The sequence below is a fragment of the Larimichthys crocea genome, chromosome II (assembly GCF_000972845.2).
Source record: "Larimichthys crocea isolate SSNF chromosome II, L_crocea_2.0, whole genome shotgun sequence".
NCBI lineage: Eukaryota > Metazoa > Chordata > Actinopteri > Sciaenidae > Larimichthys > Larimichthys crocea.
In genome coordinates, this window is record NC_040012.1 from 2,031,720 (window position 1) to 2,049,086 (window position 17,367).

The 17,367-nt window shown below is 41.6% G+C and overlaps 1 protein-coding gene across 2 annotated transcripts in view; it reads right to left on the minus strand.

The window, feature by feature from the left end:
- Nucleotides 1-8,301: 8,301 nt before the first annotated feature.
- LOC104938513 (contactin-associated protein-like 4) overlaps nt 8,302-17,367 on the minus strand; it is a 107,189-nt gene continuing 98,123 nt past the window's right edge. For both annotated transcript variants that reach the window (XM_027289772.1, XM_027289769.1), the window contains one exon: nt 8,302-17,130. In XM_027289772.1, coding sequence (XP_027145573.1) covers nt 16,934-17,130 — 197 coding nt within the window. In that variant the 3' untranslated portion in view covers nt 8,302-16,933. The remainder of the gene's footprint in view (nt 17,131-17,367) is intronic.

Below are 17,367 nucleotides of genomic sequence, written 5' to 3' on the forward strand. Positions count from 1 at the left end.
AAAATACACTACAAGGGCTAATGGATTAGGATGCACATGAGGTAGCTCATGTTGCAAGGGGGAAGTTAGGAGAGACGGATTCTGGGCACCATGTCTACTTGCACAGATTGACTATGTTATAGGCAGATGGGGTGGCTGTGGCTCACAGGCAGAGCGGGTTGTCCACTAATCAGATGATCGGCGGTTCGATCCCCGGCTCCGCCGGTCTGCATGCCAAAGTGTCCTTGGGCAAGATACTGAACCCGAAGGCTGTGCCATCAGTATATGAATGCTTAGACCCTTAAACTGATGAGCAGTTGGCACCTTGCACGGTAGCCAGTGCCATCAGAGTATGAATGTGTGGGAGTGGGGTGAATGAGATATGTAGTGTAGAGCACTTTGAGTGGTCGGAAGACTAGAAAGGCGCTATATAAGTCCAGTCCATTTACCATATTTTCTGACCGGGGGCGACCCGCCTGCATCCGGCTATCTATTAGATGGTGATGCAGGAGACACTCCTCCATCAACGATTCATCCTCGTGCGGACCGTCTGCGATTAGGACGACACAGCCGCCCTACTTACACGGAGATTCTGCCAGCACTACAAGTGGAACGTCGGGTAAGTCGCAAAAACTCAAAAAAATTCCAACGATGAAAAGGGTGACATTTGGATTTCAATGTTTTATACAGAGCCCGGGCCTTCAGTTTCTCCTCTTAGGAGTCCTGTGTCAGAGCTACCTAGGCCAAAAAAACCCTACGTCCGTCATCAAGGTAGGCAATGTTTTCTAAATATAAAATGATTTGTCTTGTGAATTAAAGTTTTTTTTTGGTCCCCAGTTGTGGAACTAAAGAGCTGTGCAGCCTGACAGCGAGGGAAGGAGTCCACTCACACCCACTGACTGGACGATTGTGAGAGACTGCAAAGGTTTGAGCTGATTTGAGCTCATTAGGAAAAAGTCCTAAAAGTGTGGTGTGATATTTAAAACTAAAAAAAGACTTTACTGTTTTACCAAGATATGGTGTCTGATATCTCAAAGATTGCTACTGAGCATCCGGTTAAAAAAAAAAAAAAATGAGCCCTTGATGTCAAACAATCGGAGGTATTAAGAAAAAGGGACTTTGTTGATCTGATGAAGAGAATCCAATGTCTAAATACTGAGGTGTTTCAGTGGCCCTCTACCAACAGTTCAGCGAGGAGATCATTCAGCAGGCTGATGATGCTAAACAGATGGTTAAAAGATACATGTGCTACTCAAACTTCATTTCAACATCTTTTGGGAACGCAGGCAGATGGATTTTGCTCTGTGGGGACGTCACAGAGACTACATCCAGGTTTTAGACAGTTTGTCAAGACGTCACAGAGACTACGTCCAGGTTTTAGACAGTTTGTCAAGACGTCACAGAGACTACGTCCAGGTTTTAGACAGTCTGTTGGGGACATCACAGAGACTACGTCCACTTAACAAGTCAGGAGTACAGCTGTTAAGCGCCAACTTTTTATTTTCTGCATCAGACACTGCCAAGGACCAAAGACAAGATAATCCAAAACAGATAAGGCGGCACTCTGGTGAGGACTCTGAGATTAGGACTGAACATGGAGGACAGCAGACCCAGAAAGAACCGGCAACATCATTATTCTCACCCCAACAAGTGGAGTCAGACCGTCAGACCCCACCCAGCCTTGATGACTCCCCACTTCTGGATTTTACTGACAGGATGAAGAGTCTCGTCAATATGGGAATCCAACTACCACCATGCCAAAATCCTCTATTTTCTCCCCTTAAGCTACCATATCGTCCAGCCCCACTATTCCACCTTGGAAACAACCCTTGACTAAAAGTCACCGAGCCCCCCCACCTCCTTTGAATCAGCATCTGTGAGTCTGACTGATATAAATATAATCTTCACCAGGAAAAGTCAGGGCCCTATGGAGTTCGGATACCCTGCTCAATCCCTGTGATGACAGGGAACAGAAAAGGGGGTAAACTGATGAGAAATAAGGGTTTATTTAAATCTGCCATTTAGCAGTTATGCTGCGCAGCACTGAAATCAGCCCCAACTCTTAAATCCAGGTTAAAAACTTCTTTTCATGTGTTTATGGCTGAGCTCTTTAATAATTTTATTCATAATCCTGTGATCTGTTTACTGTTTTAAAATTTGCTGTTAATTTTAAATGACACTGTTATTCATTATTGGTTTTAATTTCTTTATTTCTCTTGCTTGTCCTAATGTCCAATGTTTTTCCTTGCCCATTACCTGGAGTGCAGGTGAAGTACTGTGATTCTGTTTGCGTTGCATTCCGGATCTCATGCGTTGCTTCAGATAGCTTAGTCCATCAGAATGTAGCAGGAATATTTGTCTTTGGAGAGTAGAGCTTCATTTATTCTTGATCATGGTAAGTACTTTGTTGTTAATGTGATGCATGTTAATATTGAGGCTTAATGTGGTTATTGTAGTATACATGTTTTGTATACTTGTGTGGGGGATTTAGTGGAAAACAGTTCATTGTTGCACTAGCACATAAGCCGCATGGCAAGTCCTACCGCCACTCAAGCTGCCAAGGAGCATGGAGAGGCAGGAGAGTTGGACGACCTCTCTGGACAGTGTACCTTTGGGTATGTACTACCTGGTTGTCCTTTCCTGTGCATTGTAGAAGGTCTTTGTTGGATGAGATGCCAGAGGGGCTGCTGTCCTTTGGCTTCATGTGCACTCCTGGGGCAACGGCAACGCACCTGAGGACTGAGCTCATGGGTGCTGTAGTTCCTCACCAGCCTGATGTCGTCATTGTCCTGGTTCCCCAGCAACAACCTCACTGCTTGCAGGGGACTGGAGGACTCGTCAGATTTTGCCACCCTGGTCAAAACTGAAAGTAGCCGTTGGTCCAACATAAGTGTCAATTTATGGTTAGAAGACTTATTCTAGAGGGGGGTGTATTTTGGCAATTTTAAGATTTTTGCCTTTGTAACAACATGACATGTAATTGGCAGGTTGTGGTGCTGGACTTTTTGCCTTGTCTCAGTGTTGAAGAGGTGGAACAGAATGTATGTTCAAAACTACATTTGTTTGAAGATTGATTTACAGCCATGTTAATAAATTTGCAAAGTTAATTACTAGAAATCACTTGAATGTATTTGTCACATGTTTAGATGTTCCTTACCACCACCACATCTGAGAACTTCCCTCTGCACCAGCGTGACTTGGACACACCTAAGTGACAACGAGGGTATGCTTATCCTTGTGTACCTTCTTCGGCAGGCAGCTGACAGGCAACTTGCAGAACCAAAGACACCTGACACCCATTCCCACCTGCCCGTATCGTCCTCGGTTTGCCACCCAGGTGGTTGTGAAGGGAAGCGAACAACAGCCAACCCAGATGGGTGGATTACAGTGGTTACATCACTCAGGAATTTGCAGCTGCTAGACCCAAAAGTTGCACCTACCAGACAAGAAAAAGCAGTATTGCGTGTCAAGGGCATCACCCAGACTAGAGAATGCTGTGAGCAGGTCAACTTTGACAGTGTCAGGGAATGAAGAGCTACCTCAAGGGGGTGTGATTGAGACCCCAACATATCAGATGTAATAAAGAGCTTTCTCTTGAAAAACTGCACATTTCAAAAGTTTGAAAAGAGTGGTGCACGACAAGAGACATCCCTTTAGTGATGCGACAACTCTGCCTTTTGGTTACTAGTGTAGAACAGGAGAGAAGTCACATCTTGTTAACATGGAAGTTACTTTGATCCCAGACTTGTAGCACCCTTTTCATGTATGATTGTGGGACCCAGTGGGTGTCGGAAAACGTATTTTGTAAAAAGTTATTAAATTGTGAACGTGATAATTGTACCTGAATATATTGGATGAATTTACACTTCTGTTCAACCAATGTATGCTGAACTGCAAAAGATGAAGAGATTAAGTTTGAAGGACTGCCTGATTCTTTTGACAGAGCCGTTTGCTCCTGATCAGAACCATTTGATCATTCTGGATGTTATTTTTCAAGCCTCAGACCATCCTGAAGTGGTCAATTCCTACTCAGTACAGACATAGATATGAATGTTTGACACAAAGTGTATTTCACTGGGGTAAATACAGCCGTACCATGAGTTTGAACAGCATTTATCTGGTGTTTAAAAAACCCCTGGGACAAATTCTAGCTGAATATATTGGCCCCATCAAATCTTCCCCTTACAAGGAGCCTTCTTTTTAGAGAGTTGAAGACCTGTGGGGGTCTTTGGCACTCTTAAAGTACACCTTCTTGCCCAGAACCACACAGGCTGAGGTATACTGCCTTCCCAGCACAACAGAATTAGCACAAGTGGTGTCTCGTGCCTCCTGATAGAGCCAGTGTTCATTGCAGCATTCACTACTGGCATTACTTGGCTGTAATGTTTTCCAGGTTGAGTGAGGTTAAGAACAAGACATGCAAATGAGTTATGGCACCAATTCTACTGGTTCTTTGGAATAAGTATTACAATGACTCGATTCATTTAAGCTTTCATACTCCTGTAGCCAGGAGTCAGAGAGACAGAGCAATATTGTAATCAGATAAAAATTCATTGACTAAAATGCTTTAGGGGACAAGGACCTGATATTCAAGAGTCCACATTTAATTCTAATTTTGGACTGTTGGAGATGTTTGGGATTACTCGTCTGTTATGACCATATGTAAGGGTATGAAAAGTAGTAACAAAACTAGATTTTAAAAAGGTTAACAAGTATTTTATTAAATGAAGGTTCAGATCGTTTTTGAACAAGGTGAGGCAAAAGGGAACTAAGGTCGAGAGAGTGCTGTTAAACGAACACACACAAAGAGAACTCTAACAGAGCCTATTTTATCTAAGTACACACACCTAACAAATCTTGTTTAATCAGTGGTATCTACCTAAACTAATCCCTGCCCAGTCCCAACAATTCAATACCCTAACATCTACAGTTACGAATACAAACATTCATATGATACGACTAAACGAGGCGCGCTCACAACCGCCACACAAACAAGTGAAGCCGCCACGATGCTTAGGCGGCGCGAGTATAAATGCCTGTGATGCTGCGGTGCGGCTCTCATTGGCGGCGTGGACAGGATGCCGCACCAATCAGGGTCCTGCACAGCCATGGACGTGTTGACAATATACTAAAGGACTGGGTGGACAGCTGCTCTAATTGAGGTGCAGAGAAGCATGTAAGACTGCAGCTCTGCTTCTTGGTCTCAATTCTGGGTTGTCATAGTTTTGGTCAACTAATAAACTTGGCCAGGTTTCTAAATATGAGAGCTGCTACATCCAAAGTGGGATGGATGCCATCTCTCCTAATCAGACCAGGTTTTCCCCAGAAAAGTGTCCAATTGTCTATGAAGCCCACATAGTTTGCTGACACCACTTCGACAGCCTTAGTTTTGGCATATGCACACACTAATGAAACATTAATTTTAATGACCTCCCGGTTGGCATAACTGGAAGGTCATTACCACAGACATGAACAATCTTACTGCATCTACATTTATCTTTAGCCAGCAGTTTTGAAGACTTGAGGTCACCTGCTCTGGCCCCCGGGATGCATTTAACTAGCCCCCGGTGTCGCCAACTTCATGCTTCGGACTATGGAGCTGCCAATGACTAGAGTTGGCCTCTCTGTGGATGTGTTGCTGAGTGGGGAAAATCTGTTAGAAACATGGAGTGGTTGGTGGTGTACCGTGGGCTTCAGTTTGGGACTATACCTCTTTCGAACAGTCACCCAGCCTCCCGGCTGCTCAGGAGGAGGAAGCAGCTAGCTGAAGCTACCTGCGGTGGTACCATACTGGCTACAGGGGACTTGCCAACTATAGCAGCTACTGACTGGTCGGTGGTGTGGTACAGTGCCTCTAAATCGGAGCCTCGTACAAGTCACACCTTGTTACCATTAAGGAACTCTACTATGATCCCAGACTTGCAACACCCTTTTCATGCAGGATGAAAAGTTCTCAAGTGCACTTGAGAATTGTGAATGGCTTAACACAGGCGGGCCAATGCATCAGGTCTTGACCTAGAAGGTAACCAGTTGCCCTTCATATGCTGGCATGCTTTAGTAAACATTTGAACTTTGAGTGATTTCCTTGACCCCCCAAAAAAAGCAAACAGACAGCCCAGAATTTTAAAGGACTTGCCAGCTACTTGTCTTCCACATCATGATGTGGCTGGATTAAAAACCCTTTTGTCATTCTGCAAGTCATCAAGGTTTTAAAAACTGCAATTAAGAGTTCAAATCCTGTCAATGCATGAATTTTAATGTTTGACAGATATGAGGAGTCAAGCCACTTTTAGTTTGAATAGACTGGACCACTGTAAAAACTAAAGATAAGAAATCAGTTTCTCAAGGAGACTTTGATGCAGACTAACAAAGCCAAGGATTGACCCACTGACCATCAGATTAATAAAGGATCTGCTCTACTTTAATCACACTGCATGTAACTGAATTATAGCCCAGCATTTCTGTTGAGATGAGCAAGCCCATACTGAACTGTTGACCAGAAACCACTTTATATACTCTTTAGTCAGACTCATACAAAGCGTGCTATTGGATGATGACATCCTTCAGTAATCAGGCTGTCATCTGTGTCACCTGTAGCTCCACCTGTTTTTACTTTGCATGTGATCAGTACCATCTTGTTATCTACTTTTGTTTTTTTACAGCCTATTTCCTTTAAATGTATTTTATACTTTGCTTGTATTCTATGTGGAATCATTTGTTTGTTTTGGTTCTTTTTCCTCTTTTGGTATTGTGTGTATTTGAGCGTATGTAAGTTGAAAGTTTTCTGACTTAATCATACACGCAGTAACGTAGTGAATGTTTTTTTTTTTCAGCAGTGGTTCAATCCAGAAGGAGCCAGTACTTAAGTTAAGATGAGAATTGTGAAGTCAGTTGTAAAAATTATAGATATATAAGATAATCTTGGAAGTCTCCTAAAAAAATTGTTGTTATTTACTTTGTCCTTTCTCTCATCTCTGTCTTATACTTTTAGTCATTTGATGTTTGGATATGTCTATTAAAACTGAAAGAATGTTTGTGTATATATGAAGACCATATATGGAAGAAAAACAGGTGAGGTGTCTCACCTGCTGATTGCAAACACCTGTGGGAGGTGATAGTCTATAAAGTGAAAGGTGTCACTTTGGCTCGGTTTGCTCTGAGAAAGGTCAGAGAGCCTAGTGCTCTTCAAGAGACAGGGTTACGCCATCTAATGGTGTCTGTAATGGACCAGGACTCCACAGTGACTGACCACAAATGCTACAAACAGCTGATCCAAACTCGAAGTCTATGATTAACAATTTTGAAGCTTGTTACTTTGTCGGTCACATGAACCCAACCTGTGCCGTTACATTCAAAACTGGTGTAAATCATCATCAGATGCATGAAATCCAACAGCTATTCACTCAACGTAACTACCAAAGCCTGAGGCAAAAACAAATGTATGGCATTTACCAAAGAACATAATCCAGGTGGAATGTCTCACACATAACCTAAAGGATTGGAAATGCTTTCCAAAACCCTCGTGGTCAGAGGATAAAATCTAACTGATGAAATTAAATTGCACTGCAGCCCTCCGGTTATTGCTTGCCGCCGCTGATACTTAATGTATTTGGCGTGTGTTGTGCTTTAGACATGGCACTCTTTATGTTGAAAGATTTACATCATTTAAGAATGAACAGCTGCAAAAAAAGTGACTAATACTGACACCATGTTTGGGGCAAACAGGCACTTGCACCAATGTGACGTTCACTTGGCTCAACATTTTTCTTTACACCTACACATCCTGCAGAGATTTCTAAAAACCCTCATTTCAGCAGGGGCCAAATCTGCCCGGTGGGGAAATGTAACTGTCAGCTCCACCTCAGCTGGGCTCTTCTCTGTGTGAACACACAAACAAGCAGAGAAAACCCATCTTGGTTTAAAAAGATCCATTTGCAAATGCATTATTCATGTTCCTTCTGTAAGCACTAATATATTTTTACCTGCTGCTATGTTTAATTCATTACTTGGAGACATTTCTCTTGACTCCAGACTGGTTGAATAAATTGAGATGTGTGATATTTCTCAGATGCTGTTGTGTCCACTCAGGCTGCATTCCCAGGATGGCCCTAATGATTCCACCAGCACCAAAATCGACCTTATGTAGCAGTAAATAAATAATTCTCTAGGGGTTACCAAAGTGGGTTAAACAGCAGTTTAGTTTGTGGCAACTAACATTCCTTTCTGTCGAAGTTTCTGAATGCAACTTTCTGTGCAAACCCTACGAATTGTGACAGGGTTTCACAGGATTCATGTGGATAAAAGACTTTGACCCTCTGTGATTTGTTTTTTTTTTTGTTTTTGGTTTACTACCAACCTAAAGAAACATAAATTCCAGTAGCAACAGGGAAAAATTACTACAGCGAACTAAATCTGTGCTCAGATTTACAGAGCATCTTAATAAAAATGTATTTCCGCCAAAAACGGCACATAGACAATCAAGTTAATATTACACTCACCCATATCTGGCAAAACGTGTTAACGAATTAATTCAGCTTTTTTTAATCTCAACTAAACAGGCAGTGTGTATTGATGATTCACTCTGTAGGAAATTATCAGGAAAAAAATAGTGGATTAAAAGACAAGATGGGAGAAACTCGTAACAAAGTTTAAAAAATAAGCTGGAAAAAAATGTCAGAATTGCTGATGGAAAAGCAGAATGGGAAGAAGGAGCATGCTGAGCTGAAAATAGCTTTAGAGTATGTGTGTGTGGTAACGAGAAAATAGGATTCCAGTGTAAATGTCAGGATGTAGGTGTGTAATGGAAGAGCAGCAGTGGGGTAAATGACACACTCTAGCATGTGAACACCTCAAGGTACTGATGACAGTGGCATACCTTAAGATCGACAGAGAAATTGACCACAGTTGCTCTTACTAATGTGCCTTCCACTATTAAAGCATTGGCTCAGTAAGCACAGGGTATATTGTCTTATCTTTATCAACATGTGTATATAATAATTTTTGCCTTGATTAAGCGAACACCTCAGTGCTTTCTTGCTGCAGATCTGTTCAAGAACCAAAAGTACTGTTGCATTCACCTTAAAATTAACTTGGCTATTATTTACTTCACCGCTACACAAGGAAAATTAGTTAATTTCTGTAACAAAAAACAAACAAACCCTCAGGAGAGGCCATACTCCTTGAAACAACTTTGAATAATCAAAATTAACTTTGTGCCAGTGTGGAACAATTTGCAAGTATTTATCAGCCCGAAAAAAGGTAATCTATTGGTGGCTGATTAAAATTTGAACTCGCCATTTGTCCAATGGACAAAAGTTATTTCACTGTCCAGTTGCTGAGCATGCCTTGAATGGTAAGACTGTGAGAGTCACTACCATGAAAGTGCCAAACAATACCTGTGTTGTACATTGAACATCAGTAAACATGAGGTGCGTTCACTTTATTTATGGAGCCTCTCCTGCATGAAACTGAAGATTTAATCAAGAAAGCGTCAACTCTAAATGATCTATGTCTTTAGCTGCTTATCAGATTTAAAGCTGGCAGAGTTTTCGGAGACAAAAGATCTTAACTAATAGTCGAGGTCGTCTGGATTCAGCTGTGTCGAAGGCCTGCACCCTGTTCCTCTTCCTCACAGCTCGCCGCCTGCCTGATAAGAGCATGTAGAGGTGAAACTATATATAAAAAAAAAAAAAGTTGTTAGAAAATCAATTTATTATTGGAAAGCGAGGCTGTAAGGTGGCTCGGCTGTAATAACTGATATGTATCAGGATGAACGCTGACTCTTCTGTGTGGAGGCAGACAGGGAGGAGAGGCTGGAAATGTTTCGGAGGTAAAGGACGACGTGTGAGGATAATCCTTTAAAAGTCATCTGCAGGCAGCCATGTTTAAAAAGTTGTCCTCCACCGCTGTTATTTCTGTCACAGATTGGCTTCGTTTCTCCAGGGACTATTATTTTTCTATTAGAGATTAAACCAGAGTTATCTCCTAAGAAAAGTTGCTCTTAAACTAAAGCTGTGAGACTGAAATCTGCAGACACATCAGCTTGATCTGTTCCACAATACATTCTCATTGCTTTATCCTATTTTGTCTCATCTTGTGTGGCGTTACCTCTGACATCAGGTAACAGGAGGAGTAAAATAATTCAAGAACAAATGGGATACTGGAGAATTTAAAAACTACCTTTTCACATTTCTCAGAAGCATCCTGACGGAAGCAAATGGATCCAGTTTTGTTCAACTTTATACAATCACTTTATTCTAAATATGCCAATTATACAGTAGATTCTTGTTAGTTTGGCTGCCTGGAAGGCGTTAACCCCATTTCCTTAGATGTAATCAATCATATTTCCTTATCCATGGTCAGGTCACGGTGGCAGCAGGTTTACACTATCCCCAGCAACTCCTTCCATCTCCTCCTGGGGTAACCTGAGGCGTTCCCGGGCCAGATGGGCTGTATAATCCCTCCAATGCGTTCTGGTTGGTTGTGATGCCTCTGGGCATGTCGACCCGGTAGGAGACTCCAGGCCAGATGCCCTAACCACCTCACCTTTCGTTGCTAAGGTGCAGCATCTCTACCCTGAACTCCCTCCGGCTGCCCAAGCTCCTTTATCCTGTCTCTAAGGCCCAGCCACCCTGTGGAGGAAGCTCATTTTGGCTGCTTGTATCCACAATCTCATTCTCTTGGTCACTACCCAAACCTGACTTTGAGTGAGGGCTGGAATGTGGAAAGATTGGAGAATCAAATTCTTTGCCTTCCGGCTCAGACAGCCGTTTCCCCATCACTCATGAACACCAGGACCCCAAATATCAACTTAAAAATTAGTTTCATCATTAGTAATGGTACTTAAAAATATTTTTAGGGTCACAGACGTCACATTCTTCAGTATTAATAGATTTTAATGAGCTGTTCAGTTGACGCAGGTACCAAAATCTAGCAGATGTTCCCTATTAATAAGCCCACACATAAATGAAACAAAGTGTTTGTTAGATAATTTGTCAGCTAAGCGAAATGGTGTGTGGGGAGAAGTGATGGTGTACTGACTCTGCTCCCTCCTACATGCTGTAGGTGGGCTGGATAATTAGCAGGACAAACTCTGCCATCCAATCACTCATCTGTTTGAATTCAAACTCCACAGTGAGAAACATCTCCACAGCCGCTCAGATTATAAACTGTAGGTGGGCTGGATAATTACCAGCAGCCTGCTATGAGACAGGAGATCTATTCCCACCAGCAGAGCGTCGTGACAAAACATCGGAGGCTTCAAGTTGAAGCGGAGAGAAACTCCTATTACTCTACTGCTGTGTAATGAGACGAGATCCTCCTTTGCCCCACCAGCGTCTCCCATCTTTGACAACTATAATAAAACGGCAAGTCAAATCTGAAACAAGTGAGTTGAGGCTTCTGAGGTCTCCGGGGGGGAAATATGAAAAGCATTTTGATAGAATAATCTTAACTAGAGCTCCCTGTACTCTACTAAGTCTTTAACTGTATCTCATGGCTTTCATCAGTAGATGGAGTTTTCTCTAATGGAGCTCTGGAGAAGCTAGTAAGTGGATCATTATTCATAATTATTGCAACGTGTCCTTGCTGTCTGACCTCATTGGCGTTATCGTCATTCCACAAAATAGCTTGGGCAGCCAGACAAGCGATATCTTGGGAGCTTACTGTTCTAATTAGCCAAGGCCAAAGTAGATTTTAAGTTGTTTTACCCTTGCATTGTGTTACTTTGGATACGAACAGTGGTCTCAAGTGTGTCAATCTCCTAAACTGGTTGGCCAGTGTTGGAGGTGGAGGTGTTGTGATTAAGCAGCGTTTTAGTCGTCTAAATTTAATCAGAGGTGGCAAATCACCAAACATGTTTGTAATGTTATACAAACCGTATCATTGAGGACAAAGATTAATACCACTAGCTAGACCGACTTTTTTCCACCTGTCAATCTTCTCAAAGTCTGAAAATCCTTCCCTGACTCAACTGCTTCTCTTTACATCTTGTTTCAAGGCAGGTTTGGATTTGATAAGGGAAATCAATACGAGGAAATGGCTTCTACTTAGCATGGGGAGGGGGGTAAAAAGCACCAGTGTCCCTGGCATTTTGTAATAACCCTGATGTGAGGTGGTGACGGTAGGCTGTTTGATACCTGTGCCAAGAAGCAGTTGTAAATGTCACCATAACCTTCTAGGTGACTTTAATAGATCCAGTCTGGCGTGACACTGGAGGTGTGAGTGCTGTGTTCAAGTTGGTGAGTTCATAAAACCGCTTTTCCAAATGTCATTATTCGCATAATCGGCCAGAGGTAATGATCTCAGTAGCTCAGCTACAGCATATAAACATAAATGTTTAATCTCAATTTGACTTTTTTTTTCTCCCTCCTTTAATGAATAAAGCTTCACTTCTGTCAATTACGTGTCCACACCTGTATGTCAAATGAAATGACAATGTGGAATCATAGCAATTATCCTGTACGATAATAGGTAGTTCTGGTAATAGCTGTAGAGAAAATAGATACTGAAAATGAGGCACGGTACAAGTACCCACTAAATGGCTCACGAATCAAAACATTTAATTTCACTGAAGTTAACATCTGATGTCTCTTTTTTAATTGATTATATATCTGCTGTTTGTGTGACATGTTGAGATGCTGCAAACAGGAATGGTCTCAAATCAAGAAAGAAAGAGGTTGGTGAATTACAAGGAAGTAAGCTTGGGTAAAAAAGTGGCTGAATTTAATGAAAATATAACCAATGATGCATAATAAGTCATATTCCAACAAAAGCTTTGGCTGCCAGTGTTTGGAATATAATTTATTCTGTTCATTTGACTTCAAACACGCTTTTAAAAAAGCTGATTTTAATCTTTTAAATTACTTTTTAAAGGGGGGTGATACAGCACATTAGTCATCAGAATTATTACAGTGCTAGCAGTAAATACTGACCACTTAAAATTTCAGTGTCCCGGAGTTATTCTGCTATATTCACACACTTCATCAAATTTTCTTCACCTACCTCAGTGAATAAAATAAAAGATCTTAATCTTTAAATTGCCTTCATTTTTACATTTTAATGAAAGCAGTGAGTGTACGCAGGTGTCAATCAGCAGGAGTCCTGTGTTCCTCTGTGCAGAGTTGCTGATGAGGGGATCCCCCCCCTCGACTTAGAAAACAACATCTGCATCATGTGGAGAGCAAGAAGAGCTGATCAGGATTACATGGTGGGTGATGAAAGGAGGAATGGCTTAGTCTTGACTGCTTCAACACAAAATGAACACTATTTATGCTACTATATTCGTATCTGGTAGGCAGGTTTGGTTAGTTGCAAATCAAAAGATTTATTGCTATTTTTAATCCTGTTATCAAAGTTGATAAATGGGCACCACCCTGGAACCGAGGACCAATAACTGAACCGTGAAGGCAGTCTCAAAAAGGAAGGTTAACTTGGCTGTTAAACTGATCGTATAACGGTAACTCTTGAAACATGTGATTTGTCAAATCGCTGTCCAAGGAGTCGGCAGGCATCCCAGATTTCACTGCCTCTAAAATCAATAATTTGACCGTGTTTGTCTGTGTTTACAGGCCCAGAGCAAGTATCGTCACCATAACAGTGGAAATGTTTTACATAGTTTGACCAAGAGGTGAAATGTATAGAGGACCAAGAACGCGACCCTGAGGTACTCCAAAATTCCATCCATTGTCTGTAACTGCTTATCCTCATCAGGGTCACGGTTGGGCTGGGGCTTATCCCAGCTGACTTTGGGTGAGAGACGGCATAATTAGTGGAGACATGATACTTATAGATAATATCACAATTGGATTCCAACCTGGTATTGAATGCTGAACCAAGATCCAGAAGAAACACTGATGATTGATAAGTAGAGTTTCACTGGAATGATGGGCCCTACAAAGCGGACTGCAAATGTTCAAAAGATAATTATGTGGGCTGAGTTGCTCCGACAACTCTTAAAAAATGAAAGGTTAGAGATTGGTCACTTAAATTATTCAGAGCCCCCTAGATCATGGTGTGGTTTCTTAAATAGTGGCTTAATCACAGCAGTCTTAAAGCTAGTGAAAACAGCAGCCATTGTTCAGTCCTTTAAAGTTTAGCTGCTAGGGGGTCAAGGATGCTGGTAGTTCGATTTTAGCGTCCCCAAAACTGAAAATCATACTTAATCAAACGTCTCTGAAAAAACAATTTTATTGTCATCAAACAGGTTTTTGTCTGTAACCAACCAGAATATGGTTAAAATCTTCATGTCACTCAAACTCACTGACATCACTGTATATTCACCAATAATAAGTACCATTACATCATCATAGTTACACTGAGCTTAACTACAAACCCTGCCAGGTTAGGTTTACAGGTGCACATATGCAACTGTTTGACAGTTTTCCCATCTGTATACTGTAAATGTTTTGAAAGGTAGTTGAACTTAAAGTAACCCTGGACTGTTGAATGTTTGTCTTTCTTTCTGTTTCATAGCGTCATGGTAGGATTTAGTTAATTGATGGACATGTTTGTACGTTAAAGGAAAATCTGTTTTTCAAAAGTGAAGCATGATTTGGTCATCAACCAAGCACCCCTTTTTTAGAATGTGACTGTAGGTGACAGAAAACAGTCATCAGCTGTTCACCTGTTGTGGGGTTAAAAAAATAAATGCACAAAGATGAAGTTTAAAGAGACACTTTAAAGTTTGAACAACTTTTGTCATTAAAATCCCATCTGTGTTTTGAGGTCTTGCAGAGACACAGTGGTGTGTGTGTGTGTTTGATAAACAGCTGCTGTCGATCCTCTTTCTGCCTCTCATCCTCTTTATCAGCAGCACTCTTTACACATGAGCTGAATTAACACATGGGAGGATTTGCTTCATTTTCAAGTGTTAACATCAGGCTGTTCTCATTACATCCATGTCTGCCTGACACTTTCTCTCGGCCTATCTTTTCTGTTTCGTTTCCGATCATCTCTCCGCTTTCGGTTGAGTCACAATCCACCTGTCAGACCGAAAGCAGATTAGCATTTCAAAAACACATTAACGGTCTCTGCATGTAGTGAATGAAATGACAGACAGCAGTGGTGTTAAGAGTCTGTGCTGCTGTCAGTGTTAAAAGCTTTACTGTTAGGAAGGCTGCGAGAGGAAACTCCCAGCGGGTGGCATACAGCAGGAGGAGAGGACTTTTTAGTTCGGCTGGAAAGAAAAAAAGTGAACAGGATGTGAAGGCTTTAAGGGGAACCACAGAACTGATAGAAGTTCATGGATGATACCGGGTTTTTCTGCCAGTGCCACAATGTTTAGAAAAGAAGTAAAGGGATGATAAAAATAAACTGTTCCCGTGTCAGTCCACCATTACTCAGATTATGGCTCATATCTTAAACCTTCATTGCAACATTCACACAATCATCCACATATAAAAGTTCTCAAATTATTCCAGACTACAGACTAGGAACCTAGTTTTTACTAAAATGCTGTTTGAACCATGGGAAGAGAAGTTCGTAAATTCAGATGTCTGCGCAGTTTTAATGAAACTCTTAGTATGTGCAGAGTAAACTTAACTGATTCACAGCTGACATTATGTTTTTGTGAGCTTCAAGCTATTTTTAAATGTTTATTGACCTTACCTGGCTTTTGATTACTTGCGTATGACCGGCAATTGGATGGATGGATGGATGCATCCAGCTCATCACCGCTGTGTATGTTCCTTATGATTTGTCATTAAATGAAAACCCATTTTTGATGATTGGTTTTATACAGCAACAGCCTTTCAATGTTTTTGCATTCTGAAATTACTTTGAATATGTGAACAGTTTTTATGTCCATCATTCCCACCCCTGATTCAAATTGCCTCCCAATGCTTGCCGACAGTGAGTTGGTATCTCTGCACCGTAAACGGTTATTTCTGACAAAGTAGTGGCTCCAGAAGAACTCATGGTTGGGGTTGCTGCAAGTTGTGTTGATTTGGTGGACTTACTTGGAAAGCAGTTGCTTATTTACACATCCAACAGTTAAGACAATGCAAGTATAATGTTGCCATCTTTTTAGCTCTGATTTTGTCTCCTAACTCTAAAGGGAATATCTGTTTTTTTTTTTTTGCTGGTGAACCAGGTGGTCTGTAACTTTGCTGGTGCTGAGTGGGTAGTGCTAAAAACAGCTGCATGCTGCAGCTGAAAAATGATGCAATGAGAGTCAACCGCGACAGTAAAAGCAGCCTGACAGATAAAACTCCTTGACACTGAAAGGGAGCTGCAGATTTGAGTTATAATCTCCTGTATAGGTTCACTAACAAGCGCCTTCCCTTTCACATTAAGTTACACACATCAAGTTATTTTCCCACCCAAGATGTGAAAACTTTCAAAGAGGTTAAAAGTGGCAGGGATTGTGTAAAGAGAAATTCCTGGAAGTTGAAGACCTCACAAAATATTCCTGGAGTGGTGACTGAAAGGTGAGTGAAACCAAAGGTCTGACTGAGCTTCCAGGGGATTTAAACATGCTGCAGATTTCTCTCCTGTCTCTACATAGAAGTACCCATCTCGCACCAAGAAAAAACCAAGCCACAAGATCGCAGAGCTTCACGTTTTCCCAACCCATCCACCATCACAATACTAATACCTTCATTATTTCCAACACTTCAACATGACAAAGTGACATTATCCAGAGATTTGTTACAAAGACATTAAACATTTACATTTTTGAGTATTTACAGTTGAAACAAGGATATCAACACCTCAATAAGTCCAACACTGTTGCCTGTTTGTATCAATATATTCACAATTTTATAGTAAAGACAACACTATGTGAATTGTTCTTCTTTTGCCTGCACATGCTGTGGAGCCACGGCCTCCAGGTGAAGTCTCTGAGTGGCTTTGAGTGCAGTGTAAAGTCCTGAGGCGTGACGGGGCGCCTCTCTGTCTGCGACCTCTGCTCCAAAAACCAACCACCACCAGCTCATCGGGTCATCGGGGCCTCCAGTTAAATGAAATACTCCTTTGGGTTTTCGCCGGAGGCGTTCTGGGAGTCAGCCTGGTTGTTGAAAGGGAAATCTGGGCTGTCGTCCTGTTTGACTCCCTTCACTTCTTGGTTTCGATACGTCTCTTTTCTCCGGTAGAGGAATCTGGCAGTTATCGCCAGACCAGTCACAATCACAAAGATCACCACCGCTATGACACCTGCAAGGGAAAGCGATATCGAGATTTAAATGAGGGAGATATCAGATGATCGTCTCCTCAAATATTTATATAGATAAATGTGTCAAAAATTGGAGGACCTGTGCTAACACCATTAACTCATGTTTTGATTGTCTTGCTAATCTGACTTTCAGGTATATTAAAGAGCATTTTAAATCTTTTGAATCTATCAGACTCTTCTGCTCTGTCCAGCCCACTTAGGAATATGAGGATCGGATT